General features: G+C 40.6%; 2 protein-coding genes across 5 annotated transcripts in view; both read left to right on the plus strand.

Annotated features, from left to right (window-relative positions):
- nol6 (nucleolar protein 6 (RNA-associated)) overlaps positions 1-22,213 on the plus strand; it is a 342,540-nt gene that overhangs the window by 305,907 nt on the left and 14,420 nt on the right. The window lies entirely within an intron of this gene.
- kiaa1328 (KIAA1328 ortholog) overlaps positions 1-22,213 on the plus strand; it is a 150,149-nt gene that overhangs the window by 4,152 nt on the left and 123,784 nt on the right. For all 4 annotated transcript variants that reach the window (XM_063042769.1, XM_063042770.1, XM_063042767.1 and 1 more), the window contains 3 exons: positions 6,537-6,685; positions 7,606-7,703; positions 16,328-16,443. In XM_063042769.1, the coding sequence (XP_062898839.1) occupies positions 6,545-6,685; positions 7,606-7,703; positions 16,328-16,443 (355 nt within the window). In that variant the 5' untranslated portion in view covers positions 6,537-6,544. The remainder of the gene's footprint in view (positions 1-6,536; positions 6,686-7,605; positions 7,704-16,327; positions 16,444-22,213) is intronic.

The raw sequence follows: 22,213 nt of genomic DNA on the forward strand, positions 1-22,213 counted from the left end.
GATATTGTAGCCATCAGTGTAACTTGGTTGTAGGAGGGGCAGGACTGGTGCTCAATATTCTGGGCTTCCATTGTTTTAGATGTGGCAGAGTGGAGGGATAGCATTACTAGTCAGGGAAAGTGGCATGAATGTAGAAGATTGAGGGAAGATTTGATAGAAGTATACAAAATCGAGGTGTACAGATTGGAAAAGCCTGCATTTACCCTTTGAGATTGTGTGAGAGGACAACTAGAGGTCATAAGTTAAGAGTGAAAGGTGAAATGTTTAAAGGGAACATGAGGGGAAGCTTCATTCAGAAGGTCATGGGAGTGTGGAATGAGCTGTCAGCACAGCTGGTGCATGTGAGCTTGATTTCAACTTTTAAGAGAAGTTTTGATAGATACATGGATGCAGGTGTATAGAGGGCTATGGAGGCTGTTTAAATGGTTTAACATGGACCAGTTAGGCTGAAGGGCCTGTTTTTGTCCTGTACATTTCTATGACTCCATCACACTGAACAGTGGTATGCACCCCCCCCCCACCCCCAGGACTGTGTGCTCAGCCCAGTGCTGTAACGTCTGCACTGCCAGATCCAGTTCAAACTGCACCAACAGTGGTTGGCCTCATCAGCGACAATGATGATCTGGTATTCAGAGCAGAGGTAGAGAGGTTTGTCAAATGGTGTGAGGAGAATCTGAGTTTCAATGTGGACAAGACAAAAGAAATATTTGTGGACTTCAGGAGGTTGCTGGTTGACCACTCCATTGCCATGGAAAGAGTGAAGAGCTCAAAGTTCCTTGGTGTGCACATAATGGATAATCTAACCTAGACCTACAACACCACCTCATTAGTCAAAGGGGCACAGCAACGTCTACATGTTCCGAGGAGTTTGAGGCAACCAAGGTTCCCCACTCCTATTCTAAGCATTTTTTTACAGGAGCACTATTGTACCTGTCTGGTACAGAGGCTGTGAGGCATTGGACTGCAAGACACTACTACAGAGTGGGGGTCATGGGGTCTCCCTTTCTTCCCCCCCCCCCCCGTTTATAATATTTAGCAGGGTTGTATACAAAAGGCCCGATGCATTGTTGAGGATCCCTACCACCCAACCCCCATTCTCTTTGACCAACTCCCATCAAGAAGAGAGTATAGTAGCATCAGGGCTACCACTGCTAGACTGGGGAAGAGCTGCTTCCCTCAGGCACTGAGAATACCCTGCCACCACTGAGGGCTCATCACTTGGACAGTGAGCTGTTTACCTATGCTTTACACTTGCCTTTTCCATTATATTTTGTTAATTGATTTGTGGTAATAGTTTGTTTCATGTGCTGTGTGTGCACCGTGGTCTGCAGGAACATTGGTTGTATATATTTGTATTGCGATGACAATAAACTTGAGCTCTCTGGGAACTGACACCTCTCGTCTGTTGTGATGTATTGCAATGCTTCTGAGACCAGGGTTTCCTAGTGCATGATTTGCAGAAGGACTGTGTGCAAGTAATGCAGTTAACAAAGTATTCATCAGTTGTTGGGGGCATTCAATTAAAAAAGAAAAAGGGAAGTAATGTAGAGTTGGAGTCAATTATATATGGCATTGATGAGACCAAATCTGAATATTGTGTATTGGATTGGTTTCTTTGTCAATGAAGGATGTTAATGTATTGCCAGCAGGTCAGATTTTTTTTTCAGCAAAACCTGCAATGAATAGTTTGAGGAGAAATTCAGACATGCCAACTCTATCCACTGGAGGTTAGAAAAATGAGCAGGGATTTGAAATATCCGATTTTGAGGACTTATGGTGGTGAATGTGGGGGGATGTTTCTTGTAAGAAAATCTGGAACCAGGGAAACTATGGATAAGAGTCTTTGGTACTCTGTTCCTCAAAATGGTGGAAATAGAGCCCTTGAATATTTTAAATTCAGAAATGAATTTTTGATTAGCAAGGTGCAGAGGGTTATTGCATATAAACTGCTGGTGCAGAGTTGGAGTTGGGGGTTAAAGTTGAACACTAGGCAATAACATCTCAGCTACAATTATCCTCAATGCTTGTGCCCTGCAAGGCTCAGTCCTCAGCTCTTTACTCCCTATACACTCATGACAGTGCAGTTGCATTCTGCTCTAATGCCATCTACATGTTTACAAATGGTGCCACCATGTAGTGGCTGGATCACAACAGCTGGCTTCAATCAATTTTTATGATCCTCTACCTGTGACGCCACTTTCATTGAATTATGGATCTGTATGCCCAGATCCTTCTGATTCTTAGCTTTCTGAGGAAGTCGAGGTGCTGGTGTGTTTTCTATAAAGTTGGACCAGGGCATGTTTACACCTCGGAATTTGAAGCCAAACAGCCATTTCCACCTTGGCACCATTGATGCATGTAGAAGCAAGTGCACCAGTCCCTTCGTGTAGTCCATAACTAGCTGTTTTGTTTTCTCAATATTGAAGGAAAGGTTGTTGTCTTAATTCTGTGCCACCAGGCTCTGCCTAATCAACATATCAACTGCTTGAGGAGTGACTCTGACCCACTACAGTTTGCCTACGGTTGCAACAGATTAACCAGCAGATGCCATTTCATTGGTTCTTTACTCAACCCTGGAATATCCGGATAGTGAAGAGGCATACATCAGGATGTTTTTCATTGACTACAGCTTGACATTCAATTCTATCATGGCCTCAAAACTAATCAATAAGCTTCAAGTCCTAGGCATCAATACCTCCTTGTGCAACTGGATACTCGATTTTCTAGTGAACGCAGCAGGCCAGGCAGCATCTCTAGGAAGACGTTTCGGGCCAAGACCCTTCGTCAGGACTAACTGAAAGAAGAGATAGAAAGAAGGGGAGGGGAAAATCCGAAATGATAGGAGAAGACAGGAGGGGGAGGGATGGAGCCAAGAGCTGGACAGTTGATTGGCAAAAGGGATATGAGAGGATCATGGGACAGGAGGCCGAGGGAGAAAGAAAGGTGGAGGGGGGTAAAAGCCCAGAGGATGGGCAAGGGGTATAGTGAGAGAGACAGAGGGAGAAAAAGGAGAGTAAGAAAAAGGATGTGTGTATATAAATAAATAACAGATGGGGTACGAGGGGGAGGTGGGGCATTAGCGGAAGTTTGAGAAGTCAATGTTCATGCAATCAGGTTGGAGGCTACCCAGACAGAATATAAGGTGTTGTTCCTCCAACCTGAATGTGGCTTCATCTTTACAGTAGAGGAGGCCGTGGGTAGACATATCAGAATGGGAATGGGATGTGGAATTAAAATGTGTGACCACTGGGAGATTCTGCTTTCTCTGGCGGACAGAGCGTAGGTGTTCAGCGAAACGATCTCCCAGTCTGCGTCGGGTCTCGCCAATATATAAAAGGCCACATCGGGAGCACCGGACGCAGTATATCACCCCAGCCGACTCACAGGTGAAGTGTCGCCTCACCTGGAAGGACTGTCTGGGGCCCAAAATGGTGGTGAGGGAGGAAGTGTAAGGGCATGTGTAGGACTTGTTCCACTTACAAGGATAAGTGCCAGGAGGGAGATTGGTGGGGAGGGATTGGGGGGGATGAATGGACAAGTGAGTCACATAGGGAGCGATCCCTGTGGCCGTCAACTCTGCTCTCAAATGCATCTCCCCCATTTCATGCACATCTGCTCTCACTCCATCCTCCCGCCACCCCACTAGGAATAGGGTTCCCCTTGTCCTCACCTACCACCCCACCAGCCTCCAGGTCCAACATATAATTCTCCGTAACTTCCGCCACTCCAACAGGATTCCACCACTAAGCACATCTTTCCCTCCCCCCCCCCCCCACTTTCCGCAGGGATCACTCCCTACGCAACTCCCTTGTCCATTCGTTCCCCCACCATCCCTCCCCACCGATCTTCCTCCTGGCACTTATCCTTGTAAGCGGAACAAGTGCTACACATGCCCTTACACTTCCTCCCTTACCACCATTCAGGGCCCCAAACAGTCCTTCCAGGTGAGGCAACACTTCACCTGTGAGTCGGCTGGGTGATATACTGCGTCTGGTGCTCCTGATGTGGCCTTTTATATATTGGCGAGACCCGACGCAGACTGGGAGATCGTTTCACTGAACACCTACGCTCTGTCCGCCAGAGAAAGCAGGATCTCCCAGTGGCCACACATTTTAATTCTACGTCCCATTCCCATTCTGATATGTCTATCCACGGCTTCCTCTACTGTTGAGATGAAGGTACACTCAGGTTGGAGGAACAACACCTTGTATTCCGTCTGGGTAGCCTCCAATCTGATGGCATGAGCATTGACTTCTCAAACTTCTGCTAATGCCCCACCTCCAACTCGTACCCCATCTGTTATTTATTTATATATACACATTCTTTCTCTCTCTCCTTTTTCTCCCTCTGTCCCTCTCACTATACACCTTGCCCATCCTCTGGGCTCCCCCCCCTTTCTTTCTCCCTAGGCCTCCTGTCCCATGATCGTCTCATATCCCCTTTGCCAATCACCTGTCCAGCTCTTGGCTCCATCCCTCCCCCTCCTGTCTTCTCCTATCATTTTGCATCTCCTCCTCCCCCCTCTCACTTTCAAATCTCTTACTAGCTCTTCTTTCAGTTAGTCCTGACGAAGGGTCTCGGCCTGAAACATTGACTGTACCTCTTCCTGGAGATGCTGCCTGTCCTGCTGCGTTCACCAGCAACGTTTATGTGTTGCTTGAAATTCCAGCATCTGCAGATTTCCTCGAGTACTCGATTTTCTACACTTGCAGACCTCAGTCAGTTCGGATTGATGGCAACATCTCCATAATCACCATCAGTACAGGTGCATCACAAGGCTGTGTGCTTAGCCCCCTACTTTATTTGCTCCAATGCCACATTTAAGTTTGCTAAAGACGCCACTGTCATTAGCCGAATCAAAGGTGGTGGTGAATCAGCATGTAGGAGGGAGATTGGAAAATCTAGCTAGGTGGTGCCACAACAATTTTCCTCTCACTCAATGTCAGCAAGACCAAGTAGTTGATCATTGACTACAGGAGGAGGAACCCAGGGATTTATGAGCTGGTCCTCATCTAGGGATCAGAGGTGGAGAGGATCAGCAGCTTTAAGTTCCTTGTGTTATCATTTCAGAGAAACTGTCCTGGGTCCAGCACACAAGTGCCCTTACAAAGGAAGTATTGAAGTGCCTGCACTGTTTTTAGAAGTTTGTGAAGGATTGGCATGTCATCTACCCTTTGACAAGCTTCTGTAGATATATGGTGGAGAGTGTATAGTGTGGTTGCCTCACAGCATGGTATGGAAGCACCAAGGCTCTTGAGTGGGAAATCCTATGAAAAATAGTGCATACAGCCCAGTTCATCGTGGGTGAAACCCTCCCCACCATTGAGAACATTTATTTGGAGTACTATCGCAGGAAAGCAGCATCTATCATCAAGGACCCCCACTGTTCAGGCCATGCTGTCTTCTCGTTGCTGCCATCTGAGAGGTACAAGAGCCCACATCACCGGTTTCAGGAACAGTTGTTACCCCCCCAACCATCAGACTCTTGAACCAAAGGGGATAATTTCACGTGCCTTCTCTCACCAGAACATTGAACTGTTCCAGCATCCTATGGACTCACTTTCATCTTGTGTTCTCAATATTTGTTGCTTATTTACTTATTATTATTTTGTTGTCTTTCTCCATGTTGTGTGCCTTTTATTGTATTTACTGTGAATGCCTGCAAGAAAATAATATCAATGTTGTATGTAGTGACATATGTACTTTGATAATAAATTTACTTTGAAGTGAAGAGCTGCCAGAGTTGGTTGCTGTCAGAGTTAATTTATTTGTATAATATTCTGGAGGGGAGTAAACAGTCGGCTTTTCAGGCAGAGACCTTTAATCAGGACTGGAAAGAAAGGGGGCAGAATAAGAGGTGGGGGAGGGAAAGGAGTACACATTGGTGCGTGATAAGTGAAACCATATGAGAATAAAGGATGGTGAGGTGATGAAGTAAGAAGTTGAGAGTGATGGAGGTGAAGAGGCAAGGGGCTGACAAAGAAGGAATCTGGTATTAGATGACATTGGACCATGGAAGAAAGGGGAGGCAGAGGGGCACCAGAAGTAGGTGGTGGGCAGTTGAGAAGAAGAAAAGGGGTGAGATGGGATCCAGAATGGGGAATGGAAAAAGGAGGAGGTAGGAGAAATTACCAGAAGTTAGAGAAAACTATGTTGATGCTATCAGGTTGGAGGGTACCCTGATGGAATGTAAGGTGCTGCTCCTCCAGTCTCAGTGTGGCTTTATCATGGCAGGCCATTGTAGGACATGTTGGGATGGGAAGTTGAATTCAAGTGAGTGGCTGTAGAATATCCATCAAAGTTGCTGGTGAACGCAGCAGGCCAAGCAGCATCTATAGGAAGAGGCGCAGTCGACGTTTCAGGCCGAGACCCTTCGTCAGGGCTGTAGAATATCCTGCCTTTTACAGTGGACAGAGTGAAGGTGCTCAGAGTGATACTAACAGTGTTTCCTGCATCTTACTTTTAAAAGGTAATTTATTTATCTGTTTGCTGATGATCTGAAGGGTATCTTTACAAAATGTTTATTGCATTATTAGGATTGTTGATGGAAGGAAATGTCAGATCTGAAACAAATGCGAAATGCTGCAAAATTCAAGAAGTTAGAGCAAAACCCACACAAAATACTGATTTCATTTTTGTGAATCCTATGAAGACTAGACCTGTAAAGCTATCCATGTCAAATGAGGTAAACTTTTGTAATTTTATTGCATTCTGTAAGCTATTGAAGATTATGTCGTATGATATTTTGTGCTGTAAAGTATGCTCTAAGTAAGGAAATTGGAGTCGTGTAACTGGCCACAGTAATCATGGAGTCTTTAATTTGATTTGCCTAGTCTTATGTGTAGATTAATTCTACAATGTAGAAAATAAGTTACTGGAATGTATGTACGACTGCATTATGGATCAGTATAACAAGGAACCGAATGAAGGACTGCTTGTTAGATTACAGATTATTTAGTGTCGTCTCCTGTACACAAGTGTAAAGAAGAATAAAATAATAGTTACTGTGCAACCAATGAAGCATGACCGCCCCCACAAAAGATAAAGAACAAACAACAATGAAAAGAACAGTAACAGAAATACCTAATAGTTTATATACATGGGTAAGTCACACCTAGAGTATTGTATAAAGTTCTGGTCTCCTTACTACTTTTCAAAAAAAAAAGTGTGTATTTGCTGTAGAGTGAGGAAAAATTGACCAGACTGATTGCTGGAATGGTGGATCTGTCATTTGGGGAGGGAGTTACTTTAAATTTAAATTTCCTCTCCCACTTGTGCCACTGACTTCTGCAAGTAGAATTATCTGAATTATCTTTATTAAATTTATATACGGTCTTTGAGTTTGTTCTCCCCTCCCAGGTTCGTTTCCATTGTCTCACTGAATTATTTTTGTGGAGAAATAGAGACATCACAGGAAATTGAGTTCTTGACTATACTGGATTTAGTGTGGATCACATGGCAAATTGAGTCATTGGGATAAAAGTTAGGAAGTAACATTTGGAACATGAGAATCCCACAGGTCTAATGTGGAGTTGAAGGGAAAGATGGAGGGGATATTAGCATGGAAGAAATGTAACAAATTTTTTGGTGTTTTGTCCTAACAAGGTTATTAAGGAGAAGCAGGGGTTTAAGACTGCATCTTTGAAGGACCTTTGCCCAGAGGACAAGAGGCGCATTGCTAACCTAATCAGGGAACTTGCAAGGTGAGTTTCACAATTTTTAATTTGTCTTGGTGTCCACGTTATCTCCATGTTCCGGTCCATTTCCCCCAGATTCTGTTATTCATTTACACACTATACCAAACTACCTTCTTGTGTTTCACAAAGAGGCATCCTCCAATCAACATTTCCATCAGTAGCTATGTGTATTAAGCCTCCCCTTGTATAAGATAATCCACACTCGTATATGTGACTTCTGGAAAAATAAAAGTACAAGCTTACACAAATGCTTGTGCTATTCTGGAATCAGAACCACCTTCATTCTCAGGAAATATTGCTTCAGGATCTTTGCAGATTTTCTTTGCTGATGGCACCCAAGATAATTTGCAGTTCACTGTTGGACTGAAGGAATATTTATATAAAAACAAAGTTGGGCTAGGAAGTAGGAGCATTCCATTCTTGGTCAATGGTTTGCATTCAGACTTCTAAAAAGGCTTTGATTGTATTGCAGAACTTCTAAAAGTGCAGATGTTCTTGAGTGACCCTCTTTCCCTGTAGACTTTGATTCTGCTTTGTGATAAATTACTGTTATGAATATTTTACCAGCTTACAATCTTTGGGTGCTCTGGTGTTTTGCACTTTGTGCTATTCCTTCCTGTCTGAATCCAAACTACTTCAATGGGCGAAATGGCCTAATTCTGCTCCTATGTCTTATGGTCTTACTTCTCTGTAAACTTGCTTGAAGCTTGTGTTAGAAACATAGAACACATACAGCACAATACAGGCCCTTCGGCCCACAAAGCTGTGCCAAACATGTCCCTACCTTAGAACTACCTAGGCTTTACCCATAGTCCTCTATTTTTCTAAGTTCCATGTAGCCATCTAGGAGTCTCTTAAAAGACCCTATTGTTTCCTTCACCACACCGCCGCCAGCAGCCCATTCCACGCACTCACTACCCTCTGTGGGGGAAAAAAAAACAAACAAACTTCCCCCTGACATCTCCTCTGTACCTACTTCCAAGCACCTTAAAACTATGCCCTCTTGTGCTAGGCATTTCAGCCCTGGGGAAAAGCCTCTGACTATTCACACGATCAATGCCTCTCATCACCTTGTACACCTCTATCAGGTTACCTCTCATCCTCGTTTGCTCTAAGGAGAAAAGACTGAGTTCACTCAATCTATTTTCATAAGGCATGCTGCCCAATCTAGGCAACATCCTTGTCAATCTCCTCTGCACCCTTTCTATGGTTTCCACATCCTTCCTGTAGTGAGGCGACCAGAACTGAGCACAGTACTCCAAGTGGGGTCTGACCAGGGTCTGCAACATTACCTCTCAGCTTTTAAACTCAATCCCACGATTGATGAAGGCCAATGCATCGTATGCCTTCTTAACCACAGAGTTAATATTGACTAAGCTTCTAATATCAAATGTACTATTTAAGAAATTTTTCCTTTGTTAGGTGTTCTCGTAGTACTACTTTTTCTGGATTTTAAAGATTAAAGTCTGTCACGAACCTTGTGGCCCATCAGGCCAGTGCTTATGCCAGTTCTTCTGGATAGCCCATTGTATTTAGAGTTCAGAGTTTTAATTGAAGTCTAATGGCATTTTTATGTTAAAGAAAATGCCTGATCTGAGTAGCAGTTTATTGTAACTGGTTACAAAATTGATTTATCATAAACTTTATCCCAGTAAATTGTGTACTAATTTTCTTAAAGGCACATTCATGTAAGAATATAACTAATCTAAAAAGGGCTTGGTTTTAAGATGGTATAAATAGAGCTTATTAAATGCCAACACAACTCAGTAGTAGTTAGTATGGGATATCACAAGATGTCAGAGGACCAGACCAGTTGATTCTCCAAGATATGTGAACAGTCTGGTGCTATGTAATGTAATTTTTTTGGCTTCAGATTGTACAGCAAAACTCGAAACTGAGGACTTTGGTCTTAGATTGGCAGATTCTCCAGATTACTACAGGCTACTCATTACACCAACATGCTTTTTTTTTCCCTTTGTGTATGTTACAGTATTATGACATTTTGCATTGAGTTTGAAGGAGTGAGAAACTGAGCTGTGGTAAGTACATAGGGAACACAGGAAACACAACCTGGTGAATTGACAAGCAAGCTGAAACATGAGACACAGAGACACACACAATCTTGACTGTTGTAAAATTACCCACATTCCTGACTGCTGGTGTCTTTAACCCCTCTTTACTCTGGACACGTAACCAGCAATATTCCCTGTAATATGTGGCTGACCGAAGGCCTGTGGGTAATAGACTTCATATAACCGTGAATGAAGCAAATGCGTAACGAATATTGGATTTTTGGAGTTTTATGTGTTGTATTTTGTACCGCTATGATTGTGCTCTGTCTGGAAAATAAATTTATTTTTGATCTTAAGAATTATTTTTAAAAGGTCTTTGCATACACTGCTATGTTATGAGAGGTATGAGAACAGTAGACAACTTGACTGGATAAGGAACTGGAATGCAAAAGTCCAGCTCAAGATCAGGGGCAGTTATCTGTCTAGTTTTGAAATGTTAAACTAGTATTTAGAAAAGATGAAGCTGCTTCAGAGATCTTAAAGCAGATAAATGGCAATACAATAGGAGCTCAAAAGAGTTTATTATTTCAGTGAACTGATGACAGTATGGGAGAATAGGTGTAGAAGAGATGCACAGATAAACGATGCTGGTCATCTTTCTTAATTCATGGTTAAATTTGGAAAGCACAGCTGTGTTGGAAAGATTCATTTCCTACAAATTTTGATGACCCAGGCAATAACTGAGGATCTGAAATTGGGATTGCTTAAAGTATTACAAACTAGAATAGTGGTAACTGCAGTGATGGTTTTGTTCTGAATAAATACCGTATTTTAAGTGAAACTAAGTTTGTGCTGCAGTTTGTGATATATCCCTAATTCTACTAAAATATCTTAATGTTTTGATCCTAACTCTCTAAAACCATAGCAGCTCCTAAGCCTATGCCAATATCTCTGTCTGGGCATAATTTATCCTAGCTACTCAAACTTAACATCCCCCACACTCTGCAGTTGCTGGGCACGAGTACATTCCTTTTAAGAAATAGACCATTTTGCTTGAACTAGGCAATTTGTAGAATGTATGAACACAATTGGAATTGCACTGGTAGACTGAAGATGGCCAAATCAAAGTGTCAATGAAGTTTCTAATTTTAAGAATAACCAACAGAAGAGGTTGTTGCCCTGCTGTCCACAAACTGAAATTCTGTCTTTTTGGAAGTTGCCATACAAAATTTCAATGTTATCTACATTTTGGAATTTGCACATTCTTGCTTTGATCTTTATGGGCTTCTCCTGATCAATGTCCGATGAAATGATGATTTGGTTGGGGAGGGGTGGGGTGGAGGGTTGCTGGTGTGGTTGGGGATTAGGCTGTTGCTGGTAGCAATTCCTGTGTATTGCAGTAGGAGGAAAAAAAGCTTCACCGAAATAGAACTTGGAAGTGGGAGCATTTTTGTCAAATATACAGTTAAATAAGTCTTTTATTTAAATAAAAATTGTAGAAATGTTGCCATTTGGAATTACTAATCTTTTATTTGTTGGTATTTCCTTATATTGACTTGAATTTTGTGAAACAGGAAATAATAATTAATCAAGAGTAAAGGCCAGAAGCAAAAGCCATCAGGGTCACTTTATATAGCACGTTTTGTAGAGCGGATTTAGGCCAGTTGGCCCATCTAGTCTGCTCTACCATTTCATCATGGCTGATCCAACTTTTCCTGTCAGCCACAATCTCCTGCCTTCTCTCTGTATTCCTTCATGCCCTGACCAATCAGGAATATATCAACCTCTGCCTTCTATATACATAAAGACTTGGCCTCCACAGCTGGCTATGGTAAAGAATTCCACAGATTCACCACTGGCTAAAGAAATCCTTCCTTATCTCTGTTCTATAAGGACACTCTGCTATTCTGAGACTGTGTCCTCTGGTCTTAGATTTGCTCACCAAAGAAGACATCCTCTCCACATCCACTCTATCAAGGCCTTTCATCATTTGATAGGTTTCAGTGAGGTCACCCTCTATTTTTCTGAATTCTAGTGAATACAGGCCCAGAGCCGTCAAATGCTCTTCATATGCCAAGCCATTCAATCCTGGAATAATTTTCATGAACCTCCTTGAACCCTCTCCAGTTTCAGCACTCCCTTTCTAAGATAAGGGGCCCAAAATTGCTCACAATACTCCAAGTGAGGCCTCGCCAGTGTTTTATAAAGTCTCAACATTACCTCCTTGCTTTTATATTCTAGTCCTCTTGAAATGAATGCTAATATCACATTTGCTGTCCTCACCACAGACTGAACCTACAAATGAACCTGTAGGGAGTCCTGTGCAAGGAGTGCATGACTATTTACTTCCCGACACTATATCTGCCATTTCTTTGCCCATTCTCCTAATCTAAGTCCTTTAGTAGCTTTCAGAACTACCTGCCCCTCCACCTACCTTCATATTGTCTGCAAACCTTTTGACAAAACCATCAATTGCATCATCCATATCATTGACATAAACTGTAAAAAGAATCTGTCCCAACACAGACCCATGTGGAACACCACGAGACACTGGCAGCCAGTCCAAAAAGGCTCCCTTTATTCCCAGTCTTTGCTTCCTGCCAATCAGCCCTGCTGTATTCACGCTTGTTAAGCATGCTTGCCGTTTAAGCAGCATTGTGTGGCACCTTTTCAAAGGCCTTCTGAAAATCCAAGTACACAACATCAACCAATTCTCCTTTGTCGATATTGCTTGTTATTTCTTCAAAGAATTCCAATAGATTTGTCAGGCAAGAATTTCCCTTGAGGAAACCATGCTGACTGCGGCTTATTTTCTTAAGTGCCTCCAAGTAGCTTGAGACCTCATCCTTAATAATCGACTTTAACATCTTCCCAGCCACTGAGACCAGACTAACTAACCTATAGTTTCCTTTTTTCCTGCTTCTGTCCCTTTTTGAAGAATGGAATGACATTTGCAATTTTCCAGTTTTCCGGAACCATTCCAGAATCTGAGTGATTTTTGAAAGATCATTAGAGATCTCCAATGCCAGCACATCTTTTCTTAGATAAGGAGCCCAAACTGCTCACAATATTCCCAAGTGCGGTCCGACCAATGCCTTATAAAGCTTTAACATTACATCCTTCCTTTTATATTCCAGCTTTCTTGAAGTGAATGCCAACATTGCGTTTGCCTTCCTTACCTCTGACTCTACCTGCAAATTAACCTTTAGGGAATCTTGCACAAGGATTCCCAAGTCCCCTTGCAACACTGATTTTTTTTTTAAAATTTACTCCCTGTTTAGAAAATAGTCTTTGCCTTTATTCCATCCTAAGTGCATGACCATGTACACTACTACATCTGCCATTTCTTTGCTCATTGTCCTAATCTGTCCTTCTGCAGTCTCCCTGCTTGCTCAACACTACCTGCCCCACCTCTGATCTTCGAATCGTCTGCAAACTTGGCCACAAAGCCCTCAATTCCATCATCAAAATTATTAAATTTGTAATGTGAAAAGAAGAGCTCCCAACACCGACCCCTGAGGAACACACTAATCACTTGCAGCCAAGCAGAAAAAGTCCCCTTTATTCCCACACTTTGTCTCTTGCCCGTCAGCAAATCTTTTATTCATGCCAGTATCTTTCCTGTATTAGGATGGGCTTTGTGTGCGGCACCTTGTCAACGGCTGACTGAAAATTCAAGTCACAACATCCACTGGCTCTCCTATGTCTATCCTGCTTGTTATTTCCTCAAAGAATTCCAACAGATTTGCCAAGCAAGATCGTCCCTTAAGGAACCCATCCTGACTTTGGCCTATTTTATCGTGTACCTCCAAGTATTTCAAAACCTCATCCTTAATGTACTCCAACATCTTCTCAACCACTGAGGTCAACAAACTGGCCTATAATTACAATTCTACTGCCTCCTTCCCTCCTTAAAGACTGGAGTGACTTTTTCCAGTCCTCTGGAACCATTCCAGGGTTTAGTGATTCTTGAGAGATCATTACTTATACCATGAGGAATGAGATGTGATTTGCTGACTTGGTTCACTGTATGTTTTGATGTACATGTGACTAATAAATCTAATCTTACCTTCTTTATCATGTTCAACTTCAGATTTTGCCAATACAACAAGAACCTTCTAATTTTGGATATAGGAAATATAGATCGATGTAACATTTAACATCCAAACTATGGTGTCACAAATTTGTAGAAAACATGATTGGCTTGGGTATCTTTTTGTATCTCACTTGGTCATAACCTTGAGTTTAAAAAAACATTTTGCTTCTTTGTATCATTTTCTTTCCTGTTGCTCATTTCCTCACTTGTCTGTTAAGCTAATTTACTGCTATTCTTCCAGTTTCTACTCTCCCACTTTTACTACTTGCAGTTTTCTAGTTCTGATATCTTTTATACTGTTTATATCCTTTTGCCCTTTCTTTACTATTGCCACTTCAGGTTATAATGAACAATTCAGTAAGTTTGCAAAGTTGACTGACTTTTTTGCCCTTTCTTTACTATTGCCACTTCAGGTTATAATGAACAATTCAGTAAGTTTGCAAAGTTGACTGACTTTGGAATGTATCAGTTATTTTGCTGGAATGGGGGAAGGAGGGGTGGTTGCGAGAAGTAGAGGTATATGGTGAAATCCAGTGGCCTTGAGCCAGGGTATTACCCAGGTTGTGGAATAATTTGCATTGTAGAGCCACCCATTGGAACATTTTAGTATTGTATCTGTAGGGCAGCCAGCTTTGGAGGCACTTGCATTAAAAAAAGAGTTAAAGCCTGTCCCGAGCCTTGTGGCCCATCGGGCCGGTGCTTATGCCGGTTTCTGTGGCGCGAAGCGACTGAGAGTATGAGCCCTTGGCGTGCCGAACAATGGCCAGTTGTGAAACTGCAAGAGTGGGTCCCATTCCTGCAAAGAACCATGGTCACTGTGCAACTCCAGGTCAGGGTCTTCAAAAGAACCCTGAAAGGGAAAAATAGAGGTATTAAAGATGGAAATAGATCTGTTTCCGAAGATGCACGCAATGGAATCGCCGTTAGGTGCCATTGACCCTCCAAAGCTCTGCCTTTTTTGAAGAATGACATACAAAAGTCAGTTCTAACATCTGTGTAGAAGCAAATTTTCATGTGTATAAAGATAGCAGGGCAAATTGGTAACATTGTTAAAACATAATGGTCCCTTGGCTTTATAGCTAGGTGGAAGATTTATGCATTATAAATTATTAAGCTGAAGTGCCTGTTTGGATACTTAAGTCTTTGATACTTAAGTGACTTACAGAATGATAAAGTTCAAAATAAAATTTATCAGAGTACATGCATGTCACCACATATAACCCTGAGATTCTTTGTGGGCATATTTAGCAGATCTATAGAACAATATCTCTAAACTGTAACCAGCAGGAACCGTTAACTGAACAAACTGTGCGAATACCGATATCAATAAATAACGAGCATGAAATAACAATATAACAGAGTCCTTAAATGACTGTAGCTATCCCCTTTTGTCCAAGAGTCTGTTGGTTGAGGAGTAGTAAACGTTCTTGAACCTCGTGGTGTGAGTCCTGAGGCACGTGTACCTTCTACCTGATGGCAGCAACAAGAAAAGTACACGGCCTGGGTGGTGTGAATCTTTGATAGATGCTACTTTTCTACGGCAGCGCTTCCTGTAGATGTGCTCAATGGTTGGGAGGGATTTACTTGTGATGTACTGGGTAGGAGTTTCCGTTCAAAGGTATTGGTGTTCCCATACCAGGTCGTAATGCAGCCAGTGAGTACACTTTCCACCACACATCTATAGAAGTTTGTCAAGGTTTTCGATGATGTGCTGACCTCCACAAACTCCTGAGGAAGTAGAGGTGCTGTTGTGCTTTCGTCACAATGATATTAATATGATTGGCCCAGGGCAGGTTCTCTGAGATGGTGATACTTGGGAATTTAAAGTTACTGGCCCTCTCCATCTCCAATCCTCCGATGATTGCTGGCTCCTTTACCTTGGTTTCCCTTTCCTGAATTCTACAATCATATCAGAGATGAGGGAATCAGTTTCGGTAGGAAGGTTGGAGAAGATGAGGTTGTGGAACTATTATTTACTTATTTGCACAATTTGTCTTTATTGCATTGGTTGTTTGTCAGTCTTTACAGGAATAATTTTTCATAAATTCTATTGTATTTCTCTGTTCTGCTGTGAATACCTGCAAGAAAATGAATCTCTAGGTAGTATACAGTGACATACTGTATATGTATTTTGATAAGTTTATTAAAGATTGTGGATAGATTTAATGGTGGTCAAAATTATGAAAACATTAAATATAATTGATATAAACAATTTCAACTGAGACAAAAGTTAGACACTTAAGTCAATTGACTATCAGAGGGAAGATGAGGATTTTTGAAGCGATTCATCTGCTGAATGGGGGAGTTCCTAGAAAAGACGGTATTTGTCCAGTTGTCTATTTAGTTTATCTATCAAAAGTTGAGACAAGTTTGCATCTTAAATAACTAATTGTAGTAGATTGCACTTTTCAGGAATAGGTGATTGCTTTTAAGAAACATTGAGCAGATTATGTAAATGAAAACCCAATGCTGGAAAGTCATTTTGGTTAAAACCCTATTTGCTTATATGCTTCCCTGTGTAGAGTAAGTGAAGAGAAAGAAGAAACAAAGGAGCGATTAAAGGCTGAACAAGAATCATTTGAGAAGAAAATCAAAGAGCTGGAGGATCAAAATAACCTCATTGTGACTGAACGGGAAGATATCCTTAAGTGGTCAATCATTTTGAATTTATAAATATTATGTTCCAAAATGAGCAGGATATATCTGTATTTTATACATTTGATATAAATAGACCTAATTTAACAAATGTTGGATGAAATACAAGAGCTGCTGCTTTTAAAAATTAAGAACTTCTGAAAATTTGATATGTTTTAAAAAATTCAGACCGCACTGGAATATGGTGAGCAGTTGGTACTTGTCTAAGAAAGGATGTGCTGGCATTAGAAAGGGTTCACGGGAATGATATCAGGAATGAAAGGATTAATGCATGCAGAGCGTTTGATGGCTCTGGTTTGTATTCACTGGAGTTTAGCAGGATGGGGTGGGGGGAGATCTCATTGAAACCCATTGAATACTGAAGGGGCTAGGTAGAGCGGATGTGGAGAAGATGATTCTTATAGTGGGGGAGTCTGGGACCAGAGGGCACATCCTCAGAATATGACGCCTCCTTAGAACAGAGAGGAGGAGGAATTTCTTTATCCAGCAGGTGGTGAATCTGTGGAATTCATTGCTGTGAAGGCCAGCTCATTGGGTATATTCAAGGTGAAGGTTGGTAGGCTCTTGATTAATATGAGTGTTGACAAATTTCTAAATCATCTCTGGCCTATATTTTATTAATGAAAGACAATGGTAATAAGACAGAATACAAGTCAATCATCAGTGACAGGGAAGTTACTGGAAAGACTTGGGTTGGGGGGGGATTAATTTGCACTTGGAGATGTAAGGATTAAATTGGCTTTATTAATTGGGCATCCTGTCCAATTAATTTGGCTAGCGTCAAATAGGTGGGTTACTGGGTGGCGTGGTTCATTGGGTCAGAAGGGCATCTTCCGTGCCGCACTTCTAAATAAGTATAAGTAATTAGTGCTTATCAAAAAAAGTTATTAGGTGTGTTGATGAGGGAAATGTAATTATGTGGACTATATTAGTAAGACTTCAATAAGGTCTACATGGGAGGCTAGTTCAGACAGTCTATGGAATTCATGTTAATTTAACTTGTTGATGGCATGTAGAAGGTTACAGCTGAAGTCTAATGACAGTGGTGCATGTAAAAACGGGCTGAGATGCTTGCTTTTTGTTATATACGGTACATTAACAATTTGAATATGAATGTAGATGGCATGATTAATAACTTTGCAGAGGTTATGGTACAGCTATATAAATCATTAGTTTCACAGCCTCTATGGAGTGTCTAGCGTCTGCACTGACTGCCTCTATTCTTATTCAAGATCCATAGACAGACTACCCTAGTAGCCCCATTGTTTCTACCTGCTCTTACTGTGATGAACTCATTTCCTCATATCTGGACTTTATATGTTTCCTTTTGTCCAGTCCCTTCCCACTATTGCACACATACTATTCATACTTCCTATATTTGTATCCAAATTGATGTGTATAACAAACCATTGATGTCTCAGAGCTGACTCCAAAAGCACAACACTGGTCAAGCCCCATCTGACGCATGTCAGTGGTCTTGCCAAAGTCATGTAGTCATCAACTGTATTAACATATGAATGCATTTTGTGGCTATGTCTGCTCCAGCAAATTCTGTGACCACGTAGCTTTCCCCTTGGTGCTGTGATTTCCTCTTGTATTTATCAAAGTGCTATTTTGTAGGTTAGATAGCTACTGTACATTACCCTTGCTGTAGGTGGGTGGGAGCTGAACTGGTGGAGTCGATGGGAATGTGAGAGAGGATAGTTTACAAGGAAATAAATGAGGAAATAGGATTGATGGGAATACGCCAAAAGCCATTTTAGACAATAGGCTAAACAACCTAGTAGCTGTAAGAAAATAACTTCATTTGAGCACTTCACTCAGATGGAACTGTTGCTGAACCCTAATGCATACATTTCATACGTTAGCACATTTCATACGTTAGCATATGCAAGACTTGCTATTAAATACTAAACCAATATATTTAACCAGAATGTCCACATGAGGTTTTTCTTAGCTAGCAATGTGAACAATGATGCAAGGCACTGGTGAGATTACACCTATATCTTGTTTTGTTCTCTACCACCACCTATAGATATCTTGCCTTGGAAATGTATTACTGTACCTTTTTATTGTGGGTGTAAGTCCATGACTCAGCTTTGTAAGAGTACTAAATGAATTGCAGAGGTTCAAAAAAAGTATCTCATCTTGAATTGGGGATGAGTGCTAAATGTTGGCATTGCTAAATTTGTCTGCAATCCCGAAAAACAAAATAAATGGGAGGGTGAATTAGGCAAGGGTTGAGCAGGTTGGTTCTATTCTTGTTGAAGAACTGATCTATTTGTCTATCAGCTGCACTGTCCCACATCTAAAACTTGTTGGGTTGAGGTAATTGTACATTGCTATTTATTTCTGTTAAATTAGTTGATCAATTATGTCCCCTTTTCTGTTGCTTAGGGTTAGGGTTGCTTAGAATCTTTTTTTAATATGTTGTCCAACTTACTGTCTTGGGAAAAACTATGGTAAGACAATTAATATTCCCGCTATTTCATTTTCATTACTCATGAGCATTGTTTCTCCCCTAATAACCTACCTAACCTATACTTGACTTTTTTTCTCTTTTCAGTGATTGTAGAATACTTTAGTTTTTCCTTTTCCTTCCTAATCCTTTGCTTTATCTTCTTTGTTTCCTTTTGTTATTTGTTACTTTTTTCTTTAATTATGCTTTTTCATTTATAAAGTTTCTTTCTTTCTAGTTTATTTTTTCTTTGTAGTGTGATATACTGTACTTGTGTTCCCCAATAAAATTTTTTGTGTTTTGCACTTTGAGAAGGCTTTTATAGTTTACTTTTTACTGTTCTCATCTGTTTAAAAATCATCTTTACAGTTGACTGAGTTTGAGCTCCTGTCATGTGCTCTTATCAAATTTATCTTGTTATTATGTTATGACTGTTATTGAATAGGTCTAACTTATGGTTGCTTCATGTATCTATACTAATTAGTTAGCTATTACTGGATCAAGCAATGTTCTATCTCATTTGAGTTTCTTCTGTTAAATACTGAAAATACTCAAAACGTCTGCAGTGTGAGTTAACATTTCAGGTTGATGACCCCTCACCTGATCAATGATTTGAAATGTTAACTGTGTTTATTTCACTGGGTGCTGCTTGGTCTGTTGAGTATTCCCAGTATTTTCTGATTTTTTTAAAAAATTGGATTGCAACTATATCCAATCTTTTGCTTCCTGATTTAAAAAAAAATAAATCTGAATAACAGGATTCCTAACATCTTCTAAAAAGACTTTATAAAAATCTTTATTTCTCGTACCTTTATTTCCTCTGCCAGTTATTTGTGGTTAGTCTAAAACCTTTCGTGATTGTTACTTTGTCTTTCTCTCTCCACCCCCAATCATCTCTTTTTCCACTGTTAGGTCGTTTATATTATTCTTCAGCATGATTAATTACCTTTTCCTCTTTATATTGCCATTATGTTGCTTCTAATTAGTACAACTAATTCAAGACCTTCTACTCGTACATCATTCCTAATTGTTAGAATCTGCTTTATTTATCATTTCTGCTCTTTATGTAACCATGTTTCAATTATTCCGATTACTTCCTCACTTTGGGTTATTGCCTTTGCCATTTGTTTGGTTGCAAGGTGCTTTAGAGTCAAGGTTTTAATTTGTCCTTGATTTTTAGTATTACTTTAACTGCACCAGTATGAATCTTTACAAGCCAATTATGTTACTATATATGTGTAATTTTGATAGATAAAAGACAATTCTTGAGTGTAACTAACAGGAATGCAGTGGTGTTTACCATGCTTAAGAGTTAAATCATTAAAGAAAATGGTGAATATGATGAATTAGCAAGGTCGGCTCAATTTGTAGTCACATTCCTGCTAAGAATTATGACAACCTGCTCCTTCAAAGAATTAACTATTTTCAATCTCTTTATTGCATGTTAAATCAATGTGGGAAATATTCCAACGGAATTGATGAATTAGCATTTATCACAGTCTTTGCTTCTACAATTACAGATCAAAGCTAATTCCTGATTTTTTTTTTAAGGAAGCAAAGCTTTTCCTTACATCATCATGTGTCTTTTAATCACTGTAATTCTGTAACCTTTGGTCCTTCACTTCTCCATCAATCAACTTGCAGTGATGGGATCATACGCCTTTAATAGTCTACCAGATTTCCTTGGCATTATCTGGACCTAATTTCTAGTTCCTGTTGATTTTTTTTAAGGTGTTTGAATAAAGCCTGGAAAAGATGGCCCATGTTTTCCCTAAGCTGAAAAGGAAAGGGTAGAAGTGTAACAGTTGAGGACAAGTGTGAGTTTGGCCTATTCACAGCTTGAGATGGAAAATTGCAAGCTGTGGTATAAGTAAATAGAGGTTTAAGAGATGAGTTTCACAATGCAACTGTTTAATTATGTTCAAATAGCAAATAAAAACACAACTTATCATTTAAAGCTCAAGTCATTTTAAAATATGCCAGTTATCCACTAGAGGGCATGGATAGCAATAGGATTACAATGTAGAGTCTGCTGTGATTATTACATATTTTCCCTCATGAATTTGGGTGAAAACATCCATAAAATAATGCATTTAAAAATACAATCCAGTATGTCAAAATGTAAGTTTTATCTTTTCCCTGCAGTCAAATTCAATCTTGTGACTTTTCTTTCTTGTGAATGATGCATTTCAATTTGTGCTGGACAATCACCAGTAGATGGTAACACCTTATTCTTCATCGTTTGTCCTTTATTGTTATCAATATGAGATGAAGAAACTTCTTGTTTTTGCAGGTGTTTCCCTATGTAAAATTTGCAGGGATGAGCTCTTGGACATATAGTTCCTTTTGCCTTGAAATGCAGTGGAGCTGATCATGGCTTCACATATCCAGATGTCTTCTGGAACATCTACCAATCAGTAATTCCTCAGTGTCTGACCTTGTATTGAATTTGGTGTATTCTGCTGAGGAAATAAGAAAGATACAACATAATCTGTTTGACATTTCTTATTTCCTCAGCTAGTGTTGAAATTGCGGGGGCCCTGGCAGCAATATTTAAAATGTCGCTGTCTACGGGTGAAGTGCCAGAGGATTGGAGAGTGGCTCATGTTGTTCTGTTGTTTGAAAAAGGATCGAAAAGTAATCCGGGAAATTATAGGCCGGTGAGTTTAACGTCAGTAGTAGGTAAGTTATTGGAGGGAGTACTAAGAGACAGAATCTACAAGCATTTGGATAGACAGGGGCTTATTAGGGAGAGTCAACATGGCTTTGTGTGTGGTAGGTCATGTTTGACCAATCTGTTGAAGTTTTTCGAGGAGGTTACCAGGAAAGTGGATGAAGGGAAGGCAGTGGATATTGTCTGCATGGACTTCAGTAAGGCCTTTGACAAGGTCCCGCATGGGAGGTTAGTTAGGAAAATTCAGTCGCTAGGTATACATGAAGAGGTGGTAAATTGGATTAGACATTGGCTCGATGGAAGAAGCCAGAGAGTGGTGGTAGAGAATTGCTTCTCTGAGTGGAGGCCTGTGACTAGTGGTGTGCCACAGGGATCAGTGCTGGGTCCATTGTTATTTGTCATCTATATCAATGATCTGGATGATAATGTGGTAAATTGGATCAGCAAGTTTGCTGATGATACAAAGATTGGAGGTGTAGTAGACAGTGAGGAAGGTTTTCAGAGCCTGCAGAGGGACTTGGACCAGCTGGAAAAATGGGCTGAAAAATGGCAGATGGAGTTTAATACTGACAAGTGTGAGGTATTGCACGTTGGAAGGACAAACCAATGTAGAACATACAG

The sequence above is a fragment of the Mobula hypostoma genome, chromosome 3 (genome assembly GCF_963921235.1).
Source record: "Mobula hypostoma chromosome 3, sMobHyp1.1, whole genome shotgun sequence".
Lineage (NCBI taxonomy): Eukaryota > Metazoa > Chordata > Chondrichthyes > Myliobatiformes > Myliobatidae > Mobula > Mobula hypostoma.